This window comes from Dunckerocampus dactyliophorus, chromosome 5, assembly GCF_027744805.1.
Source record: "Dunckerocampus dactyliophorus isolate RoL2022-P2 chromosome 5, RoL_Ddac_1.1, whole genome shotgun sequence".
NCBI lineage: Eukaryota > Metazoa > Chordata > Actinopteri > Syngnathiformes > Syngnathidae > Dunckerocampus > Dunckerocampus dactyliophorus.
In genome coordinates this window covers 1,945,268-1,970,516 of record NC_072823.1, presented here as the reverse complement: position 1 = coordinate 1,970,516, position 25,249 = coordinate 1,945,268, and the positions used below count along the sequence as shown (strand labels likewise).

The 25,249-nt window shown below is 42.5% G+C and overlaps 1 protein-coding gene across 1 annotated transcript in view; it reads left to right on the top strand.

Moving 5' to 3' along the window:
* LOC129181556 (LHFPL tetraspan subfamily member 3 protein-like) overlaps positions 1-23,716 on the top strand; it is a 30,766-nt gene extending 7,050 nt beyond the window's left edge. The window contains exons 2-4 of the mRNA XM_054776904.1: positions 19,230-19,466; positions 19,708-19,735; positions 21,504-23,716. Of these exons, the coding sequence (XP_054632879.1) occupies positions 19,230-19,466; positions 19,708-19,724 (254 nt within the window). The 3' untranslated portion in view covers positions 19,725-19,735; positions 21,504-23,716. The remainder of the gene's footprint in view (positions 1-19,229; positions 19,467-19,707; positions 19,736-21,503) is intronic.
* Positions 23,717-25,249: the final 1,533 nt, after the last annotated feature.

The following is a 25,249-nucleotide window of genomic DNA, read 5'->3' as shown; positions in this document are numbered from 1 at the left end:
CACTCGCAGAATATCCTTTTGCACAATTTCAATGACCCCTTTTCCTTCCTCACAATGTGTGTGTCTTAATATGGCGGTACGTGTATGAAGGTGGTTTGACAATTCATTCGAAGTCACACGCACAACACTACCCTCTCAGGCAGCCATTTTTATGCCAACTACAGTGGAACCTTGGTTAGCGTCATTAATCAGTTCCAGAAGGTGCGACTGTAACTAAAACGTACTCTAAGCAAATTGTTTTTTTCCATAAGAAATAATGTATTTCCAATTCATGTGTTCTAGAAAGCCGCAGGTGTTTTTTATAGTTTTATAATTACAGTGGAACCTCCAGTGGTTCCTACAGTGTTTTTTTTTTGGTGGTAACGTCGAACATTTACGGCAATTTACAGTTTGCCTCGGTTTGCGTACATTACATTAGCAGGGCCCGATGATTTCCGTGTGAATGAAGTCACGGACGGAATCGCAGAATTGGCCAATAAAAACGGAATTTACTGTTTAACGCAGAATCTCGCAAAATTTGACATAATGTGAATGAATGTTGTCATCGTCCGTTCCAGAAGGTCCCACTCTAACCAAAACGATTTCTAACCGAATTGAAAGAGTATTCACTCAGTTGTGGCGGGCTGTTATTACACTATCAAACACCAGGCACATTTATTCGGCATAGCTCGTGGCTTGAATAGCCACCGTCACATCACAATAACAGCACATCCTGTTGTGATACAAAATAAGGTAAATGCAAGGATTTTTGCATTTCATGAACAGACATTTTATTGACAAATAAAAAAGCACACACTCTATGTTGGTAAAAATAAGTGTATGTAAAAAACGTAATTCTAAAAGATTAAAAGGAAAAAACGGGATTTGGAAAAAGATAAAACGGAATTTGTGAAAACATTGAACGGATTTCATTGGCCATAAATTAGCGTACACTGTGACAAGCGTCTTGGCATGTTATTAACTCATTCAATCCATATAAACATGGAACGTAACAAAAGAAAGATTAGACTCCCGTTGTTTATCAGAAAAAAACTGTTTGTTTCTCCCTTTTTCCGTTCTTTAGTAATCAGCAGTAGAACATAGGTAAGTTTCAGGACAATATCAGTTCCTGACTAAAACAGGGAGAAAGTAGCTGTTTGTGAAGATACATTTCAAGCATAACTTTCACTTTGACACAAATATGTTTTGCTTGTGTGACAGCTCAAATATCTAAAGAAGTATACCACTACATAAACAACACAAAAATAGGTTGTTTTGCATCCAAATAACAATTTATTTGCAAATTTAACACCATGAACTATTTACAATTTTCACATTTGGAACTGAACTATGTGTGTGCATGTGTGCGCGTGTGCATGCGTCATGTGTGATTTGTCCATTAACATGCTCTCTGCCGAGCCCTTATGAAATGCACTTCTGCCACCTTGTGGCTCTTTCTAGTTAAAATTGCGGAGAGTTGCATCATCACCTCTTTTTGCCTCTAGCGCGAAAAAAACGTAAAAGACGTCAGGCGCTGGGGTTTATAAAAATAATATACCGGAAAGCACCGTGTATAAACCGCACTTTTTTCCACTGGTAAGAAGCAAAAAATCGGGGTGCGGTTTATACATGATGACAGGTCTGTGACCAGACGCAGAAATTGACGAGAAGCCCATTTTAGAATAGCCATCTGTGGGTCAGACAGTTGGTTTGACTTTAGCGCCCTCTGCTGTACAGTTGCTGAAAATGCTTGTGTATGCAATTGTTTATGCAGCAGTGAAAGATAAGATATCTAAACATCTCTGAAAATTGCAAATTTCTTTATTTTGATTTGTTATTATTATTATTGTTTTTATTATTATTATTATTATTATTATTATTATTATTATTGTTATTATTATTAATCTGTGCCTAGCCATAATATTAAAAGATGCCGAAGTTCAGATTTCTCCTTTATTCTTCTTTTTGAAATTGCTTAGTACCTTTACGCATGTTGATTTGAGATGAAAGAGTTGGCAAGCATTTATGAACTAAAAATTTTTTCTTCCCCGCCGTGAGCCTGAAAATGGGGGTGCGGTTAATACACGGGTGCGGTTTATACACGGTGCTTCATGGTAAATACATCTTTGGTATTGAATACACTGCGAGAGTGTAACTGTGTTTTTTTTGTATTGATAACACAAGATACCCTTGTTCTGTCTGTTAGCTTGCTAATAGATGCAAACAAGAACCGGAAGTGTCAGACCTTCTTGAACGGATTAATGATGCTAACCAAGGATCCGCTGCATTTGTGCACAATCCATACAGTGCGCACTCACACAGTTGAAACTCGAATCCTACCTGGTCCTCACTTCAAGAATGCTCATGAGGTTAGTGGGCGACTCTGCAGGGGATTCATTTTCCTCTCATTTCAAAATCTCTCATATACTTGTTTTGATAGTTAATCCTGCAGAGCTGGGCGTGGCGTTGATGCTGTGCACGCACATGGTTTACATGCTGATGACTTACACTGCAGCTGACTTTCCCCCTGAACCATGTTATTGTGTAACACTTGAGCCAAACGCAAAGAAATAAAAGCAAAAAAAATAAAAATACTCAACTTGGTGGCGGTCTGTTTATCTCAGAGGGTTTAAGAATCCATTCTGTTATTTCCCTGTGGCAGGGTGCACTGACTGCCTGTACAGCGTTAACAGTCCCAGTGCACCACAGTGTAATGGTAACAGACAGTTTGTGCATTACATAAATCTGCCCCACTGGGTATCTTGACTTGATGTGCCGTTTTGAGAACACAGCGCTCTCTTTTCTGCGTGGAAGCTGCAGCAGTGTGACTGACTGCACACATCAAACAGTTTCTAATGTGACAAGAGCTGACGGACCCCAAACTATCTCTCAGACTGTGGTGAGATAACTCAAAGGTGCCAAGGTGACACTGACCTTCTGTCACAGCCTGGCAGTTTGTTATTCTACAGCTGTAGCGAGTGTCCAGGAAGGAAATACAAACATTCCCCGATATTTTTATATTCAAAGAAACTGTCAGTCGGTATGAAGCATGAAGGTCTGCGGTATTGTTTGTTTTTATTAGAACTACAGCACAGATTTCCATGAATTTTTGTGCCTGGAAAGCATCCAGTGTTTCCCATACTTTCATTTATTTCTACAATAAATGTTTGCACAATTAATTTTGGACCACCACAGAAGGATTTGGCGCTATCTTGAATGTTATTTTTTTAGATTCGGTGCTAGTTGCTCACAGGCGTATTACAGTAATTCATGGAAACTTTGCGCTTCAAATTTAGATTTTTCAAAAATATATGAATTAATCGATTATGCTGTTTCGTGGTTGAATACGGCTTATTATTAGTAAAAAAAAAAATGCATATTTACAGTAAGCAAATGTCATGTGTGTGTTTTTTTGCCAAAATTAAGCATTTTCATGTATAAAAATGGCTAAGTGAACTAAAATACAAATACAAGGCACTCAGAAGACACATTCAAAGATGTGATGATACGTAATGTTCGACACTGGTCACTAGGTATCGCCACCAATTTTTCAGGCACACGTCCTGTTTGACCCTCAGCCCACACCGTAGTTTGAGAAAACGTCAAGTTTCAAATGCCACGTGCTGGACTCAACTGGAGAACTGCAGGTATTTCTTTATCATCATTTATACACTGGTACCTTGGCGTAGGAGTATCCCAACGAAGGAATGTTTTTTAGTTACAAGCCGTCTCTCGGATGATTTTTTTTTTTTTGCTTTAAACTGCGAGCTAAAATTTGGATTATGAGCTGTTAGTCACCGGCAGGCATATCTGGAACACCTCACCAGGGAGGCATCCAGGAAGCATCCAGACTAGATGCCCGAGCCACCTCAACTGGGTACTCTCGATGTGAAGGAGCAGCAGCTCTACTCTGAGTTCCTCCCGGATGACCGAGATCCTCACCCTCACCACTCTCTAAGAGTGAGTCCAGCCACCCTACGGAGGAAACTCATTTCAGCCGCTTGTATCCGCGATCTCGTTCTTTCGGTCACGACCCAAAGTTCATGACCATAGGTGAGGGTGGGAACATAGATGGACCGGTAAATTGAGAGCTTTGCTTTGCTGTACAGCGACGCTGTGCTGATCCGCCTGTGGGAACAAAGATGAGCGAGCACACGCACAGCACTCACACGGCAGTAAAGGCTTGCGAATGAATTTATTTGCGTTATTATTATTTATTAGCGGTTTATTCACGTTTGTGCTTGAACTGCTGTGTTTGTCAAAGAGGACAGACTAAAAGCTGCATGTTGCAAGACCAGTGGTGTCATACTTCCGCACTGTTGAAGTCGCCAGACCAAGAAAAGACTGATAAAGTGTGTGTAAAAGAGCGTTTGGGTGTGTTATGTCTCTGTAAAAGTGTTTGGAAGTAAGGTATAAGCTATAGCCTGACTGCACTAGAGTAAATGGCCGCAGTCTATGTTTTGTTTTTTTTTATACATTGCAGTGTTGTGTTCAGCATTTTAAAATAACCGAATGTTTCATAAACAAAAATTTGCATCAAGCAAACATATTATCCAGTCTTATGCTGATAGGTGCATTAAAAACCTTAAAATGAGCTTTCTGAGGTACACCTATTGTCTATAAAAAACTTTCAATCTGCAATTAATTGTGATTAATTGTGATTAATTACGAGTTAACTATGGACAAAATGCAATAAATTGCGATGAAATATTTGAATCCATTAACAACTCTACATTATTGCTGTAAAACTTGGACTTTATTTTTGTAAAATTATAACTTGTTCTGCAACCAACGTTATTCATCGTTTTGTCTGACTTTCATGACATTCAAGTCTTGAAACGTCTTTCTTTCGTCTTACAAATTTATGCTAAAATTATGTTATTCTTGTAAAATTATAACTTTTTTCTCTTAAAATTGAGATTTCATTCTTGCTATACTATGTATTTAGAATATGCTGCGGGCCAAAAAAAAAAAAACACCTGCAGGCCGCAAATGGTCACTTTGGACACCCCTGGCCTAACCGATTACTTGATTAATTGCAACAAAAAGCTTCCGATTAATCGACTAAGAAAATAACAGACAGGCACCTCAGTACTGCTCAGTACAAATGAAGCTTCAAAACAAAAAAGCATGACAGTCTTACCCTGGATACTGCATCGCACCGAACAAAATGCTTACATTTTCATTACATGGTTCCCCAAAAGGGCCGCACGGTGGCTTAGTGGTGAGCATGTTAGCCACACAGTCAAGAGATCGGGAAGATCTGGGTGCGAATCTCCGTGTAGCATCTCTGTGTTTTCCCCTTGCGTGGGTTTTCTCTGTGTACTCCGGATTCCTCCAAAAAAAAAAAAACATGCATGTTAGGTTAATTGCCGATTCTAAATTAGGTACGAATAGCCCCAGCATACTCGCGACCCCAATTAGTACAAGCGGCATAGAAGATGGCTGGGCTCACCGACAGAAGGAAGATTTGTGCATGTATCCTTTACTATAGCTGGTGAACGTCTCAAGTAAACATGGAAGCAATGGTTAGTTCCGGCTATGTCGACAGCCTCTTATATGCGAGTCAGCCCGTCCAAAGGCCATCCATCGACTGTATCATAAAATGGTTGCCCAAGGGGTGTACTGACTTTTGTCAGATACCGTGCTGATTATTTAATGAATGCCTCAGAAGAAATCATCCAGCAAATCATCCAGTCATTCTGTGACTGTGATGACCCTGCCCTGTTCGACCCGTCGCTATTCACGAAGAATGTTAACGACACTCTTGCTCCCCAGCACCCTTGCCAGCAGTTGTCCTCAGTGGAGGGTTGCAGCGTCTTTCTGGACTCGTTACGTAAGCTTTGGCTCCCTTCTGCTCTAAACTGGATGCGTTCGTCCCTCACCCGTCCCTCCCTCCATGCCCATCACTCTGCTTGACCAAATCAGTGTGCGAGTGATAAAATGAGCTGAATTTTCCCTCGAGTCAGCGAGCACGTCTGCACTTACCCAGTCAAAAATACAAAACGCTTCGTTTGGTTAACACTAAATGCACTTCTTCCACAGTTTGCGACCAAAAAATCAATAAATGTGCTTTACAATTCGAGACTTATTTGATTTACTTATAAATAGATACTGTATTTATTAATAGATACTTTTTATTTATCTCCAAGAGAAATACACAGGTAAATGGGTTAAGGTGTGGAGCTTTTTACACAAGACTCAGCTGAATTCAATTATATCGTCATATCGCATTGTGATATATGCTAAGGTGCATGTCGCCCAACCATACCAAGGAGCCATTTTTGGTCCAGAACAAATTTTGCTTTGTTCAGTATTGAGGTCAGTGACCACGCCGTAAATTCGTATTCGCACATAAGTATCTTTTCTGCTATTACTATTATTTTATGTTCATGGATAGTCTGTTTTTATCAAGGCAACATTTCAGTGTAGTCAATTCAATTCATTTCTGAAAAAACACGATATGGTGAGGGAGCGATGATCGAACCACGCTCATGTCAGAGACGACTGTACAGCAACTTAGCATATATGTTGGTTTACAAAACATCACAGTGGTGCTTGCATCCTTCAATTTTTTGCTATATGGTGCTTGGTGGGAAAAGTTTGGACTCCCCTTTTAAACCATAGTTGAACTTAATGGCCCCGATGGCAAAAGGCGTGTTTGCTGTTGGGATTGCGTCGTTATTATCCTGGGGACTGAACTGCTCCTTGCCAAAGTCCCACCAGCAAATGAGACAGAAACCTATTTGGTCTCTAGCCAGATGATCTCTGATGCTAAAATTTCCTTTGTGGAAGTGAAATGATGCTCCTGCTGCACCGTCCCCAACAAGAACTGTCTCCGATTTGTGTACGAGCAGCTGACAGAACATATGTTCACCTCCCCTGGATCTCTGGAAGCTAATTGATTCTCTTTCCAGCCCATGAACCCCAAAACTACCAGTGATGACAGTTTTTTTTTTCTTTTTTGAATGCACCATTCATCTGAACGCAATTAAAGCATATCACGGTCCTACGCCATCTGTTTGGCAACACATTCTCTCATATTTGGAGACTGATAGGAGGCCTAATTGTTGAGTGTGAAGAGCGGCCCACACTTCATTAGTGCTTGGACTGGCCATGGGTAAGATTGGATTAATCTCATTCTATCCACTCATTATTTCAGTGAAATGAGTCTGTGAATGCAGCTGAAGTTATACTTTTAATCATTTTATGACACACACACACACCGTGCAACCTGCTGGTCGACAACCCGACTATGTGGACCAAATCGAGTCTAGTCCGCTGTGTCCTTCTTACTAAAAAGCACTCACTTACGTCAACATACAGGGCCAACCGCTTTTTTCTACTTAAAATTTGATATCCAAATAGGAAATTTCTGCGATTAAACGTTGCGTTAATGTGGATATGTTGTGGTGTTGTTGAATTAGTCGCTTTATTGTCAAAAACTTGCAGCGCAACAAAACAAAATCCAACCTGAACTGTAAATAAAATACACACATAACTACAGGAGACGCCCCATTTACAATGTAAATAATCCGTTCCGAGAACCTCTATGTTATAAAGTTTTTATGTTATACGAAGCGTAAAATACATGTAAATAGCCTAATTCGTTCCAAGATCTTCCCAAACTCACAACTTTGGCACTTCAAAATATTCAAAGTCCACCAAATATGGTGGGAAAATATAAGAAAACGTTAGCATAAACATAGTAGAGTAACATTCCAATATAAAATAAGGTAATAAATAAGATTACTGTAAATGAATAAAACTGAAAAACAAAAACAATCCTACCGTTCATGAGATGTCTTGATCAGGAGCGCAAGTGGAGGCAGGAAGGAGGCGGAGGACTAGCCTGAGTCGAAACGCGACTCAAGGAGTCTAAGAGTCAGCTGGTCTCACAGACAAACGCACACGCACTACACGATAATGCTGTGTGCAAAATTTTAATTTGTAACTTAACTTAATTGTTTAAGTTAGTTTCAGGGGGACTACGAAGAGGAAGGAGGTTGAAGGGAGAAGCCTGTCTCTCACACAAACTCACGTACGCTCTGTATAACTCAGCCAATGAGATGAGAGCGGAGGCGGTGCCCCGAAAGTCAGCCAATGAGATGAGAGCGGAGGCGGTGCCCCGAAAATCAGCCAATGAGATGAGAGCGGAGGCGGTGCCCCGAAAATCAGCCAATGGGAGCGTGATGCATCAGAAGGCGTCACCAAGAGTTAGTCTGAACTTGCACCGACTTCAGGCATTAATAAAGTTGATTGAGAAAAAAAAAAACTTGCACTGACTTGACGCTTTATATGGAATTTCTTCTGTAATATGAAGCAAAAGCTTTACATACTGTAAATTCTTTGTGTGAAGTGGAATTTCTGTAAAAGGAGGTTTTGTTATGCGAGGTACTACTGTTTTTATTCTTTGCCGTTTTGCAGTGCAGCTTGGTGAGTGACAGGCGACAACAAGTGGTAACAACATAATGACAAACACTGGCCAGCCAATGATGAGAGTACGTATTGACTTGCGCAGCCAATCGATTGATTAACAGCGCGTTACGCAGCACATGCCGCTGTTTGGCAGGTCAGCGGTGTTAAGAGAGCATTGTAACACAAGCACAGCTGCTGTATGTAGACAATGAGACAAATAAAATCAAGCAATAAATAAATAAATAACCACACACAGACAGCGAGTTTATCTGAAAACTATAAAACACAGAAAATAAAATCACTGTGCTTGTTCAGTCTTTGTTGAATTCCAGTGAGGAGCGTTGGGTTTTCTGCAGGTTTTTTAAGTGCTCAGATGTTGTTGCATCTCTGTTGTGTATTTCACTATATACCATATACTACAGTATATTATACTGTATTATATATACTATACTTGTGGTGAATGAGATGCATTTTTTGCGGGGGAAAACGGCCTGTTTTTGGAGAAAAAAAATTCACATTAAAAAATATTTTGACCAAAAAGGCGGAAATTTGCGGGGTGGTCAATGCTGAATCGCGACAAAGCAGACATAATGAATGAAAGACTGAACACCAAATCCGATGCCGACACGGCGCAGTACTCGCAAATGACACTCAGAGTTCACAAGTCAATAGGATTTTTCTTTCACTATGCCTCTTTGTGAAAATGAGCCAATGTGCTGCAGTCAAATCTGCACTTCAGTTCGGTACCATCTGCCGGTCTGCTCTCAGACTCTCCTGCAGGCTAGCGCTGTTTGAGAATAATCTGCCCTACCTACCGTCTCTCTTACATAAGCTGCCGTTAGCCTACAAGAATCTCGCAGCCCAGTTTTCCACGTGCATGATTCCAGTGTTTGGGAATGAGACGGGGACGTGGATGTGAGTGTTAACTACATAAATGAACACAAGTTTAAAATAGCAGTGCCAAAAGGCCAGGGCATATGGTGGCCAGTGCTCAGGATGTTTGCATGGTGCTCGGTGCTCGCCAGCGGCTGCATTCAGGCAGGCGTGGAACATGTGCCGCCTCCGCCCTTCCCCCCATAATGTGTCTCTCTCGCCTCCTCTTCTCTCCGCCTGTCCTTATGATCTCCTGAGAGAAGATGGAAGGGTAGCATAAGGCCATCACTGAAGCTTTCCCTGCTATGACTGTGTAGATTTTACAGCCAGTGAGGATGAGGAGCATTTCCACGACAGCACAGTCGTACAGTGGGAGCTGGACATGCAGGCTGTGAGATGAAATGACAAAAAAAACTAAATTGTACATCTAATAGTGCAATATTTTTATTTGAACACGAAAAAAATCCCCAATGAGATCACTAAGTCTTTAAGAATGAATGTGGTTGGTGATTGGTAATTGTGGTCAAAACTTTTTAAAGTCCCTGAAGTTGGTCGGAATTCCAAACTCAAACCCAATTTTCTCAAGAAATACGCACAAAACCTCGGGGTTCAGACCGTCGCCATGTAAAGAAAACATGAGGAAAATAAGATTATACACAGGAAGCTGAGTGAACTTTCCGCTTGTATCAGAAGTATGAATTTTGAAACCACGCGTAAGGCTTGTCTGTGACCCGAGACCATTCGCGTTACGTACATGCTCGTCATTTTTCATTCAAGTAAGACTCTGTTTTATCACTTTCATGTCTTAACTCATTCAATACCAAAGACATATTTATATGGTTTTTTGCTCGAGAGGCAAAAAGAGGTGATGACGCAACTGCACACTAAGGGATGTCACTTTTAGAGCAGTTTTAAGCCATGAAAACGACCACAAGGTGACAGAAGTGCATTTCATATGAGCTCGGCATGTGAATTGTAATAGAAGAAACATACGTGACAGGAAGGAGGAAGTGGAAGAACGAGTGTAGCGTGCAAAAGGCTGCGCATTGTAGCAAAATTTTTACGCATGCACACGCACAGTTCAGTTCCAAATACATAGTTAATGGTGTTACATTTACAAATAAATTGTAAAACAACTCTTTTTTATGCTGTGGTATAGTTGTTTAGATATTTGAGCTGTCACAAAAGCTGTTTTTCTCCTTTTTTTTTTAGTCGGGAACTGATATTGTCCTGAAACTTACCTATGTTCTAAAGCTGATTACTAAAGAACAGAAAAAGGTAGAAACAAACTTTGTTTTCTGATGAAAGACAGGAGTCTAATATTTCTTATGATAGGTTCCATGTTTATATAACACTAGAACACAATATTCTGTCTGCCCTGAAGGATCAATCAAAATCGTCTAAAACGGCGTCGGCAACTTTAACTATCAAAAGAGCCAAAAGGGCCCGTCCTACGCTCAAGAAAAATAGCCGGGAGCCGCAAAGGTAGTGAGTTTTTGTCATCTTTCAAAATGAAACAAACACACAAAAAAAACCTAGCCCACTTTAATATAACAAAAAAGACGTATCGTTGGCATTTTTTTAAAAAGTAAACATAAATTTAGAAACGTTTCTTGACGGGTCTTTTCTTCTTTCAGTAAGATATTATTTCTAGCGGAAAATTAGCATAGCGCTGCGCGAATTATGCTAGATAGGCACCACGATGGTATTAAACAGCTGCCCTAATCATAGTGAGTTAGAAACAGGACTGTAGGCTCTCATTTGTGACCTGTCTTGATGAATTATGTCTTTTTTTAATGCATTCATGGTTAGCTTACTGCGGGGATCGTACGCTCAAGAAGCAGGTAAAGGCGAGGGCCATCAACCTGGATGTGGCGCATATTTTAATTGATTCATTATTAAAAACAATTTAAAATGGACTTTTAAAGTTTCACTTCAAACTCCACGATATAGAATCAACTGTTTTATTAAATAATTGGTCACGACCTAAAGGACCCACAACAAGGAGGCTGAAGAGCTGCATGTGGCTCCGGCGCCGTGGGTTGCCTACCCCTGGTCTCAAATGACCGGTACTGAATGGGTTGTCTTGCCCAGGGTTGATTACCATTCGTTCATTCATTCATTGTCATCACTGGACTCCATCCCAGCTGGGGTACACCGTGGACTGGTTGCCAGCCAATCACAGTGAATGTTTTAAAACATGTACATTGTAATATTTTCTTCTGATTACATAAGTTTTCTGATTTTCCTTCATTGCAGTTTGCAACACTGCATAGATATGAACTGTGTCGACGCGCTGTGAATTTGTTACGTAAGAGGATGCGGCGCTTCTGGAATGCGCCTGCTGCTGCTGTGTTTGTGGCGTAGTTGACTCCAGGCTAAAAAGTCAATGAAGGACACATGTGCCCCTTTTCTTGCCACTTGCTATTTGTGGAATCACAAGAGGCCAGCACACACCAGCCATGTGCATAGTGGGAGTGTGAGCGTCCTCCATTCTGCTTCCTCTCCCGATGCTATCACTCTAAGGCGCGGTACTATTCTTCTTCCTGTGCCTCCACTCGAGCCTTCTGGGCTATGTAAAATTCATGATGGCATGCAGCAGGCACCCAGAAGGATCTGGTACAGCAAATGCTACGATTCCCAAGTAAAAATATCATGACAGTAAAGGAACTCTAAGACTGACTCTGAATTAGCCGTTTACTCTCTTATTTTTTTTACTTTTACTACTACGGTACATATGATACTACACTCACCAGCCATAACGTGACAAGTACTACAGTTTTGATTGATATTGTTAGGATTGGCCACAGGCCACCGGGTTGGATCCCAAAACGCAGAGACAAAGCAGTCCGTGTAACAAAGTTGATTCCAAAAATGTGGGTTGCCAAAAATGACAAAACAGAAAAAACAAAGTACAACTCATCTAACAGGTTTACTTTGGTTATTGTGATTCCACTTGTTCTAATAGTGGTTGGAATAACGACTCAATAGCGCCCTCTCTCACTCGTGGGCTATATATAGGGCAGAGTGTTACTGCAGCTTTAGTTCATCAGCCCTTTGACCCCAGGTGAGTAGAGGAGCGCTCTCCTATGCCATGGTATGCTTAGCTACGATGCTAATGTAATTCATTGTCATTGTAGTCACGGTAGTGACCAGTGCACATTGTCTCACACCAGGTACGTGTTTATTATTGTTTATGTAATCCATATTATACATTGTTCATGTTTAATTGAGTTCATCAGCCCTGTGACCCGAGTCTGTAACAACCCTCACGGTAGTGACCAATGCACATTGTCTCACACCAGGAGTAAATGGTGTCACTGCAAGAAGCTCCAAGTCTCCTGTTTATTACCACCATTAAACACAACGCAGAGCTCAGGAGACCTGCACCACCCAGAGCTACAGTGCATTCAGCGGGGGGTTACACTCTCATACACCCGGACCTAGTCACAGGGAAATACTAACTGGAACGAAAGACGCTGCCAGAAGCACGGGAACAAAGCAAGAGGAAAAGATAAAAAAATGCAAAGGAAAAGAGCTGCTGACAAAAAACTAGCAGGAGACGCAGAACAAAGATAGACCGCTGCTGGAGGAAGCCAAGCAGGGAACAAGTACGTACAGAACTTTTGGCAAGGAAATGACCAGAAAGCAGAATGCACTGAGTGACTGGAGTTGCTGGGAGGAGCAGGTCTCTGTGGGTAGTCAGCTAACAATCTGGCACTGGAAGCTTGTCAGACCACAGCTTAAGAAGCCAGTTAATGAGACCCAGGTGTGCTGAATTAGGTCCTCCCGGTGGCTCAGAGGTGTGCTGCAACACGTGGTAGACAGAGGGCAGCAGAGCAGCACACAGAACATGACAGATATTTCCTGTATCCAACCAAGTAGGTTCATTAGAATTTGACCGAAATGTGAACTTTGACAGTGTTTAAACAAGAGAGAAATGTGAGGAAATGCTAATGCCTGTCTGAGGAAAGTGTATGGTGAGTGGTTTTACAGCCTTAAAACGTATATAATAATTCTAAACAAATACAGTTGTCTACTTCACGGATTTCACTTATTGCGGGCTATTTGGGAAACCTATCCCCTGCAGAAACGAGGGAACACTGTGTTTCATTTTTTTCTCAGAAAACAGGACATTTTTTCCACAAAAAAACCCACGTCTCATTCTGTGGCGTGCAATACAGCACATAAAAACCATAATCCGCTGCGTGCAGCCACTTCCTGTGCCTTCTGAGTTTTGCCGCTCTGGGGCGGGCGCTGCAAAGCCCCTCTTTTCTGATTGGTCACTTTAAATGCCTACTGTCTCCAGGTCAGAGCCAATCCAAGGCAGAGTAGGGCGCGTCATCATGCTGGCAGAATTTGTCCGAGAATGTAAGATTGAGATGTCAGAGGGAAAGGAGGTAAGTTGAGGAAGAGGTCAATATTTACATTCAGGATTTATCGAACGACTTCAGAGTAATTGTGATGGTTTACTGGCTTACTGCGTGGAAAGGAGAAAGTAGGCCATGATGACCATCCAGACTTCGGCTCAGATTGGCTCTGACCCGGAGACAGCAGGTGTTTAAAGTGACCAATCAGAAAGGAGGAAGGCTTTCTGGGCCGTCAATTCAGTGCCCTCCCCCTGAGTGACAAAACTCAGCAACGGCAAGCATGTAGAAGACTGGTGTGACCTGGCTGCCATATCACTCATCATGCTTCGGCAATCATTTCTAAATACGTGATAATACTTCTTCATTGGCTGACTTTTTGTCAGATGTTGAGATTTTGCACTTTGTCTCGGTGCAAAATGCCTTTCACTTTCATTTTTCACTTCCCTCCGCACTTCGTTTGTCTATATGTGGTCGCCAGCAATTGACTGGCGACCAGTCCAGGGTGCACCCTGCCTCTCACCCAAAGTAAGCTGGGATAGGCTCCAGCATACCCGCTGGGAGGATACGCAAAATAGAAGATGGATGGATGGAATTTCAGACATTTCATCCAAAAAGAACTCTGGTTACTGCCCTCACCTAAACCATGCAAACTTTTAAGACCATGCCTCTTAAAAGCATCAAAATCGAGAATCGTTAGGCACCAGAATCGTAACGAGGACTCAGAATCGAAACCAGATTCGTTCGAATCCAAAGGATGCCTGCCCCCAGCTATGAGGAAAACTATGGCGTCCAGCCATTTTAGGTCGCTGTGCGCTTAGTTTTTTGATAAGAGGCTCAAATCAGGTCTGCGGTGTAACCTGTCGTGCAAGTTTTGTTTATTTTTAAAATGTGAAAAATAAAAGACTAAAGGAACTGATGTAATTTAGTCGTTTGGACAGCAATTTTCGAAAATTTTCCTCACGTGGAGTTAAAGCAACAAGTTTGTATTGTCTATCCATCCATCCATTTTCTATACCGCTTCTCCTCATTAGGGTCCTTGGGGCATGCTGGAGCCTATCCCAGCTGACTTTGGGCAACAGGCGGGGTACACCTTGGACTGGTCGCCACCAGCCAATGGCAGGGCACATATAGACAACCACTCCCATTCATACCTATGGACAATTTAGAGTCTCCAATGAACCTAACATGCATGTTTTTGGAATGTGGGAGTACCCGGAGAAAACCCACGCACGGGGAGAACATGCAAACTCCACACAGAAATGCCCAGGGGAGAATCGAACCCAGGACTTCCCCATCTCCAGACTGTTACTGTGTGGCCAACATGCTAACCACTACACCACCGTGCGGCCCCGCATTGCTCAATGTTTTTCAACAAAAAAAGAACAGTGAAGGTGCACGCTGTCAGTTATTTATTAAAAAATCGATATCGGCCGAAATCGGAATCGGCAGATCAGGTTTTTTAAAAATTGGTGATCGGCCAGAAAATTGTAATCGGTGTACCCCTCCTATATTGAAGCTGCTGCTGGAGAACCCAGCATGCCTTGTGAGCGCTTAGTAAATACTGCAGCAGTTAAAGTAACGCGTTTGTTGTTAGCACTTAGTCGTTGTTACCTGTTATGTGTTCTGCTGTTTATTATATTATTTATTTTGCTGTTTATTGTGAGACTGGCGTTTTGGTTTGATGACAGTCTGTCCGTTTGCACCGTGGCGTTGTCGATCAGAAGTGCTTCTGACATAGCTGAGTGACGATGCCATCGCTGTACGGAGATGTAACAACAAGCCAGACATGTGATTGTGAGCGAGGGTGAGCAGACAGCGCCAAATTTAAAGCGAAAAATAAAAAAATTCATCGTGGTTTATGTCCCGCCATTGTTTTCCATATACAACCTCCACTGTGTCAGCCAATCAGTGACAGCAGGTATCATGTGTATGCACATGCGGGAGAGTCACCTCACCTTGGGCTCAGCGGTCACAATGCGTGTACATCAAGACCTGAGCTGGGTCTGAATCACGCACAGGATAGTAGAGGACGTGTGGCAGGCTGCCATACAGTAAAGTGAGTGACACGGTGCCAACCGCACAGCCTGTCACGTCTGACTTAAATCAGACACCAACAAAAAGGCCTTGTTATCTTCTAACGGCTGGAGGCGTTCACGTTTCCGTTTGCTAAAGTACAGCGCCAGTGAAAAGTTCCACTTGACTCGAAGACACCCGTGACCGCTTCTTGTCTAATCAAGAAGCGTTAGATCACTTCCTTGCCCGTTTAAGGATGCAAAGGGGGGTGGAAACGGCGTTTTCATGCCTCTTGGTGAGCTCGCTGTCCACCTGAATCAGAGCTCGTGTCTGAATGTTTGCTGTGTGAGCTCGTGGGTCTGCAGGAATTTGTTATGACAGTTACAGCCATGGGGGAGCTCGAGGAGGATGCTCTGCTCTTTTATATTTGTCTGCTGCATGCACTGCCGTGTCATTCCACTCGCAGTTACTTCTTTCACTGAAACATCTTGAAATACATGGGAAGCAGTTTAATTTGACCCCCTTTATGTCGATAACCCGTCTCAGTCGGCCAGTTCATCAAGTCCTGGTGGGTCAGACTCCAGCCAAGGTCCGCAGACTGAGAGTCGAGAGCACTAGCCGTCGAGCCGTTACGTCATCACGTAACAACATCATTTTAGTCGCTTGAAGTTGAAATTCTGTATTAAAGAAAAAAAGACAGGGGCGAGCACTTCCTGTCCTGTGCTCTTACTTTGGGGTGCTGCACTTCCTGCTGGGAGGAAACTGTAGCCACTTCACTTCAGGTGGTTGCTGTGCAGCTGGCAGTGATTACAGTTAGTGGGGTTTCAAAGCCCAGCACCACCTCGAGTACGGCGCTGGTTCATTGCCTCTGGTCACCCCGCCTGTGCCATCACGTACCTGCGGTTAGTACCACTTGTGTTATTTCACACAGCCTTTCCCTCTGTCGCCTGTTGTTTTGTTCCTGTACAACTGTGAGTATCTGCACCTGCTCGTGCTTTATTAAAGACTCTTTTTTGCACGCTGCCGCCTCTGTCTCTGCATCCCGGGGGTCAAGCTTCCGACAGCTCCAGATCGTGACAGACGCTCGCATCTACTGTGGCCATCTTGTTTACGTATGTGTTCCGTAGCGGAAGAAGATGCGAGTGTCTTCGTCACGTGCACATGAACGCACAGCCGACAAATATAACGCAGAGTGTTTTGTGAGGATTGATTTTTTGAGAAGGCATTTTTGTGGCGCAAATGTATCAATCTTTTCAACGGATTTTGTTTTGAGAAGCCTTTACACTTTACTTAATTGTCCCCTGACAAACGTGAAAAAAAAAAGAAATCGGGAAGGGGGCAAACACTTTTTCACACCTGTATTGGCAACCTATTCAACTCCTACACAGATTTACTGGCTGGACCTTACTTTAATGGTGCCGCATGAGGCTGTGGAGAACGTTTTGCATCCACAATGAACCCCAACATTGGCTCCGTGCAAGCGTGTGTGCGTGTGTGTTCATGCCAATATGTGGGCAGCTGTACGTGAAGAGCAATTTATTGTAAAATGGGCCAAAGAGAAAATGGATGCAGTGCAATTACAGATCACATTTATATTTAAAAGGCCCATCCGTAAAAGAGGTAAGCAGGACGTAAAGAAGCGAGGTGACCATCAAAGATAACTTTCAACCTCAAACACAGCAAACACTGCAATGTGAGAAAGGGAGTAATGGGAATAATGAAGTGGAAATTGTACTTGTATTATTAATGTGTAATGCACTCTGGAAAAACTGTGCAGTGGGCTTCTTTTTCCCTCCACACCTTCAGATGTTCTTCTGTGTAGCATATTATTATATTATATTGTGTCTGGAGTATGGAAAGCTGCAAATTCACATCTGTTCTTACAGTGGAACCTGGATGAGTGTTGCCAACCATCAAGCAACTCAGCACATTCCGGTCCAGGGGTGTCAAACTGGTGCCATGGAGGGCCGAGACACTGCAGGTTTTCTTTCCAGCTAGTCACTAAAGAAGGTGATTTTAATGATCAACACCTTCAGTTTGAGGGAAGGAGCTCATCAATTAAATCACCTGCTGAAGAAACTGGTTGGAGAGAAAACCTGCAGCGTCTCGGCCCTCCAGGGCACCAGTTTGACACGTGTTCCGGTCCATAACGTTCTTCTATGATTAAAAGGTGCCACTTAAGTCAACGTCAGCGGTTGCCCGAACGATACACTCACTTGGCCCACGAGTGCAGGGTGTCCCCTAGGAAGCTTTGAAGCTGTGGTGGTGGGCTGCATGGGAGGCGGACCGATAGCAATTTTTTTGTCATGAGCCAGGGTGCTGCTCTGCTGCCGCCTAACTGTCTGTTGTTGCAGCACACCTACCGACCTGTTCGAGGAGCTCCGACACTCCTGTTTTCAATCAGCCTCGGACTACTTATTCCCTGCATTACCTGTAGCCAGATTGTCTCTCCACGTTACCCGCCTTCGTCTTGTTGCTCTTGCATTGCTTAGCATTCTAGCTTTCTGGTCATCCTGCCTTGTTTACTGTGAGCACTTGTAGGTTCCTGTTTGCTTTTATTAGCAGCAGTTGAGTTTTTGTACACTGCTAGTTTTTTTTCAGCAGCTATTTTGTTGCTATCCTTTTTCCCTGTCAGACCTTTTGTCTGCAGTGTGTTTTTGTTATTTTTTTTATTCCTGTGTGCAGCGCTTTTAGTTCTTCTGTTGTATGTATTTTTGTCCCGCAGCTCTGCCCAGAGTTTTTGTCAACCCTTTTGCTCTGTATCATTTTTGTTATTCCATCCTGTGTGGTTTTGTGAATACATTTTGCTACACGGAAGTTTTTGTCTCTGCATTCTGGGATCCTATAATCGGCGCATCGCCACCCCGTGACATGTTTAATATTTAAATTTACTGTCGGTAATAATGTCAACATGAGCCGTTTTCACAGGCTTGAACAAGAATGCATTCATTAACTTTAGATACCTTTCTCTCGGCCTTTTCTCTCTCTCCATATCCAAGTGCCAATAGGGCAGACAGGCAATCCGGTGCACGTGTTTGAAAATATTGCACATTTTCTATGATATTTGATATTTTATTTCAAACTATTTGTGGTCAATATGTAAATAGGCTATACACGTATCTATACAGCACAGGGGTGCTCGCACTGTTTTAGCCTGTGGGCTACTTTGTCCCAACTCAGGAGGAGACTTAATGTCACCTGACTGATGTCACATGACATCTACAAAGTGACGGTTATGATGTGGGTGACATGCGACCCACACTACCTGCGTGAGCTCCGTAATGGGCACCCCTGATATAGCATATATGTCCATTCATACAATGTATTACTTAACATTGTTTTCACGGGGGAAAAAAACCCAACAATTTCTGAGGTGTGGCGGCTTTTATTTTACCGTGGCGGTGTGCCACGATCCATTACATGTAGCAGAAACCCCTGGAGTGTCACTGACTCACAATTAGACGAAGGCTTGAGTTTCACTGACTGTTCACTGACTTTCACAGTTCTGCCAAACTGGTCACTTCACCCCCTTGCCTCATCTTTTCACCATGTCGGACCTATGTTCTCTCTCTGCAGGTGTGTGTCTGGTCCTGGGATGTATGATCTACCCCGACGGCTGGGATAGCGATGAGGTCCGGCGGATGTGCGGTGAGCAGACGGACAAATACAGCCTGGGCGCTTGCTCCATGCGCTGGGCCTACATATTGGCCATCATGGGCATCCTGGACGCCCTCATTCTCTCCTTCCTGGCCTTTGTCCTTGGGAATCGACAGGACGGCCTCATGACGGAGGAGCTGCTGGCAGAGAGCAAGGGTGAGGATGATGGAGCTGATGATGACACCAACATGAAAGCTTTTATAGTGTAGGAGCTTGATTACATGACAGCGCACCAATAAGCGCAACCATTGTGCCCTCTGCTGGTGTATGCCAGTAATAAAAGCAGTAAATGTGAAAGGTGCTTTTGGCAATGTGTGAAAGTGGGAGTCTAATAATAGCATGACCTTGAGAGGGTGCAGATGCATTTTAGTCTTGTCTCTCTGCTTCTGTTTTTCAGAGGGAGGCAATGCTTAAAAAACATGTGGGTAAGTAAGAAAAGACGTAGTTTACATTTGGGTATACTGTACAGTGGTATACTGTACAGTCAGCCATCGTTTATCGCGTCCAGACCCGACCGTGATGAGTACATTTCTGCAGAGTAGGATCCTTATTTATAAATGGAATATTTTCAGAGCTGAGCACTGAAAACAGGCCGCACGGTGGTCTAGTGGTTAGCACGTTGGCCAATACAGGAACAGCCTGGAGGTCGGGAAGACCTGGGTTGGATTCTCCCCTGGGCATTTCTGTGTGGAGTTTGCATGTTCTCCCCGTGTGCGTGTGGGTTTTCTCCGGGTACTCCGGCTTCCTCCCACATTCCCAAAAACATGCAGGTGAGGTTAATTGGTGACTCTAAATTGTCCGTATGTATGTGAGTGTGAATGGTTGTTTGTCTATATGTGCCCTGCGATTGGCTGGCGACCAGTCCAGGGTGTACCCCGCCTGTCGCCCGAAGTCAGCTGGGATAGGCTGCAGCATGCCCCCGCGACCCTAATGAGGATGAAGCGATATAGAAAATGGATGGATGGATGGATGGAGCACTGAAAACCGTAACTGTTGTAACTGTTTACGACCTTCCAAGTAAGTTTTTTCACATTATTAGAGCCTGCTAGACATGAATTAACACCCATATAGTCACCTTGATGTTCGAATTACCCAATATAGTAGACTTAATAACAGAAAATAAGCCATTTAAGACAAATAAAACTCATGTGTGTTGCTATAAATGCGTTCAGACAGGTTTTGGACAGGAAGTGACATCGGGGGCTCAGAGTTGAGTTTTAGCTCGGCGTGAGTTACAGCCGCAAGAGTAGCCCATGTTATGATGATGTTATTATCATTGTGACTGTCGTGAGATCATTCAAACCTGCAATAAAAGCCTGTTAGTCTGGCAGTTGAGATGTCACGGAACATTACAGTAACATTACTGACACCTAGTGACCAGCGTCTTTTCATCACAGCGTCTTCTGACTGCCTTCAATCAGGTGTGTCTGAGTTGGCAGTTTTTTCACTCAGTTTCTCCTTCTTGTTGCCAACATTAAGCAAGATAAGGCATTCAGAAGTCACATTCAAAAACGCTGCGATGATATGTAGTATTCTACACTGGTCAATAGGTGTCAGCAGTGTTACTGTAATGTTCAGTGAGACACACAAGCACCAGATTGGATCGCCGGAGCAACAGGCGTTTATTGCAGGCTTGAATGATCTGACAGACACAGTGACACCTAACACTGGCTACTGTTGCGGCTGGAACCCACGCCAAGCTAAAACTCAACTCTGAACCCCCGACGCCACTTCCTGTCTGCCCCCCACTAAGCTCCCCTCAGGAACACATTTATAGCAACACACACGAGCATATGTCCTATTTATGTCTTATTTTCTCGTAGTATGTCTACTATATTGGGTCATGTGAGGGTAAAGGTGACTATAGGGGTGTTATTTCCGATCTAGAGGGCTCTCATAATGTTGAAACATGTATTTTGTAAATGCGTGGGAAAGAAGTTTTCTATGCTCTCACTACAAAAATATTCTTTTTATGAATAAGGAATCCTGCTTCGCCAAAATGTACTCATCAACAGTGGATTGCTGTATTTTGCACAGTTTCTGCATGTAGAATTATAATTTTTCTCCTTTTTTTTTTTAATTGCGATGAGCCCCCCCTCTCGACCAAAGTCAGCTGGGATGGGCTCCAGTGCGCCCAAAATGAATGGATGACTTGTGTTTTTGCTGTTAAGTGTGTATTTGTCATATTTCCAGGCTTCCATGCTCAGTGTTTCCGCAAAGAACCATCCCTTCAACATCAGCTGACAGGAGGAGAAGAAAGGAGAAACCCAACCAGCCCTACAAAAAAAAAAAGAAGAAATCCCCAGTTTTTGTCATCTTGTTTGCTTGCAGCCCCTTACATCATCTCCAGCACTTAGAGCCCGTCATAGTGCACATACTGTGTCTACAGGGCAAACCCTCTTTTGGATAGGCAGACCATGGCAGGGGCATAGACTGTAATCTAAATGAGAAGTATGGCCTGAGTGCTAGTTAGGATGCAGCAACATGTACAGCTACGTTGTGAGCACACACAGCATACATCTCTGTACAATCCACACATGCATATATGCCAGTTTACTATACTCTATTCAACTTCCGATATGTTAACTCTGCGTGTTCCACTGTGTCTCAGTTTATTCACACAAGCTCAGAATTGTTGTACAGTAAATCTGTTGTGTTCATAACTATGTAAGGCTGGAGGACTATGACATAGAGATGTCTTCTTTTCACCATTTGTATGTCCCTCTCTGTTCACATTTCAAATATATCTAGATGTAAGGATGTACATAAAATATATGAAGATGCTTCTAGGACAGGGGTGTCCACATTTTTTCCACCGAGAGCCACATGCTGAAAAATGAAAGGATGGAAAGGCCAGAGAACATTTCAGTGTATTATTAGTGTCAACTTTTTTTTTTTTTTTACATTTTCCAAATATTTCAACTTTCTTCTTAAATAATCATTATAATTTTTTTCTCCTAATATTATGTCTTTATATATATATATATATATATATTGTATGTTTTTATTTATTTATTATGTCTCATATTTTGGCTTTATTCCCTTATCATTACTTTTTTTTCTTATATTACAATTCTTTTAAAAAGCGTATTTTATCTTTTTTTTTTCTACTAACTTTTCTTATTACAATAAGACTTTTTTTCTCTTCAAATTTGTACTTTATTCTCATAAAATTACAGCTGTTTTTTTTATTTATTTCTGCTTGGGTTTTCTAATTTTCGTAATTATGATTTTATATATTTAGACTTTATTCTCGTATATTTACAGCTACGAAGCTGCACAGTAAAATATCATTTTCCTTTAATATTTCATCTTTATGCTACGAAAATTATTTTTCCTTATAACTTTACAAATTTATTCCTGCAAAATTACAACCTTTTCTTGTTAGAGTACAACCTTTTTGTTCGGAATGGCGTAAGCCGGTGATTGGACCCCAGTGGTGTATATAAAAGGTTTAATACACAGGGCTCACTCCAACGGAGTGGAAGAACATGTACAAAAATAAAGTACAAAATAAGTGAAGCCACCCTAAACTAGAGAACAAAAGGCGCTGATGGAAAATTAGTAGCGAAGTTTAAAATGCAAAACAACTCACCAAGAATGCAAGAACAACAAAAGGAGATGCTGGAGTAAGCCAAGCAGAATAAAGTACCCACACACAGAATGCTTGTAGCGCAAATGTCCAGAAAGCTAGCTATACACACGGAAGCACAACACGAAGCAAAGGTAACAACCTGGTAACAGGTGAGTCTCCCGTCGTGGCCTGATTGATTGCACTCAGGTGTGCGCAGGTGACTCCGCCCCGTCAGGACCAGCAGTGCACTGCAACTGCAGCAGAACATGACATCTTTTTGCTTTTGTTTCTTGTTAAATTGTATTTTCAGAATGTGCTGCGGGCCACCCTTTGGACACCCCTGTTGTAACGACTCCAAGTTGAAAGTCAGTCTAACTTTGCACATGGCTTCAGTTTGGTCTTTTCTAGTATCGACACGGTGACGGGGGTATCGGAGGGCTGCCTGTTGCAAGACTATAGCTGCTGTGTGAATGTGCCACACGGTCTGCGTGCAGTAGCTTGCTTGTGATGCAAAATGTCACCGGCACACACACAATTGTCCTGCTGTGTATCTTACATGTGTCTTCTTGTGTTTCTCTTTGACTTCCCTTCTGAGCTAAATCGTGAGTGCATACAGGGTAACAGGATTTAGTGTCATCTAATATGTCGAGATGAAATGGACTTAGCTTCACCTGTTTTGTGTAAATAGATATATACTGTAGATGATAGTAGTATAGTATAGTATTGTATATATATATACAATTAGCATATATGGAAAAGAGGACTTATCTTACAACAAATTTAAGAAATTCCTTTAAGAGTATATCAACACTTAATAAAGGTTTTCACTCTATGACTGTTTTAATTTTCACTTTGTGATTATTTTAAAAGTCCGGGGCCACCAGCAAATGGCGAAAAATTGAACTCGAGCACAGTCGTCCCTCGCCACTGGGAGAAACAGGAGGTTGGTTGCCAAAGCTGACGAGTGAGTTGTGAGTACTCCACCCAGGGGAGGTGGGAGGACCAGGAAGAAGGATGCCGGTGACAAACACAGCAAAGAGCCGCTCCCAAGTCCTTATTGGCCAAAGGAGGCAACTTTGGCCGACAGTGTTCCCTCGTTTATCGCAGAGGATAGGTTCCCAAAATAGCCTGTAATAAGTGAGTATATTTTTGTACAATTAATATATACGTTTCCAGGCTGAAAACCCCCTCACCGTACACTTTATACACTTTTCTCGGACAGATGTTAACATTTCTCTCTTGTTGAAACACTCAAAGTTCAAATTTCGCTTTAATTTTCAATTTACAGGATTGGACACAAGACATTAAGTGACTCACGCCTCTGATCGTGGCTTGTCCTGACGCCGTTAGGCTGTAGCGTTTTTGTATCCTTGTTAAAACATATTCTTCCTTGTCGTCCTCCATGAACCAAAGATTCATTTACATTGTTCCAGGCGCCCTACAGCTGCGTAACTTCTGCCTTCATTCAGCATGTATGATCACTAGCAGCGAGCAATCATACAACAGGTAACAGGCAGTCCTGCACGAAAGAGATTGATTCTCTGTCAACTATTTCATCAGCTATCATCAATTTCTTACCATGATAAAGTCGGCTGCACATTGAACAAATGTGTTGCATCTGATGTGAAACTGATGAGGAGTGGGATTAAATAAGCTTTGCTTCTTGCTACGCCTTCTTGGACATGCAGAATTGGGAATTGTTTTGTGATGAGCTCCACTGTAATTTGTGTGCATTTTCAAGAGGAGTGAAACCATTACCATTAATTGACAATGGTCTACAGCCAATCAGAACGCAGCGCACAATGGGCTGGTTCTCCCTCAGCCAATCAGGACTGTTGTGCCTCTTTGTTAACGGAGTCAAACTGGACTCACATGAGTATACAACACCTTCTACTGGTAGCAGTAGTAATTACAATAACAGACACATAAAACAGACATCACTCTAACATGCCACAAGCATGCAGAACACAATGCGTGTTCATTCGCTGTTTAAAAAAAAAAAGGGCAAAATTGCACTTCAAAAAATCTGCAAAAGGTGAACAATGTACTGCCTTTTCTCTTGTGCTAGCATCCTGCTATGTCGGACTGTCAAGCCGTTTTGCTTCACCCTTAGTTTTGGTAAACCTTTTTACCAGCCTTGCGTTTGAACATGTTTTCACAATGTTCCTTCTCTTTTATTATTGAAATGACTAAAAACATCAAAATAACGTACTGTAATGCCCCTGGTTGTGGAGAAGGAGAGATTCACGTCGCCAACGCACTTCAATCGCTTTATTAACAGCGGAGAACACTGCAGAAATGCACATTCACACAAGGGCTGCTGTAGGGCACAACCCACGCCAGCATCCACACTCCAACTACTCTT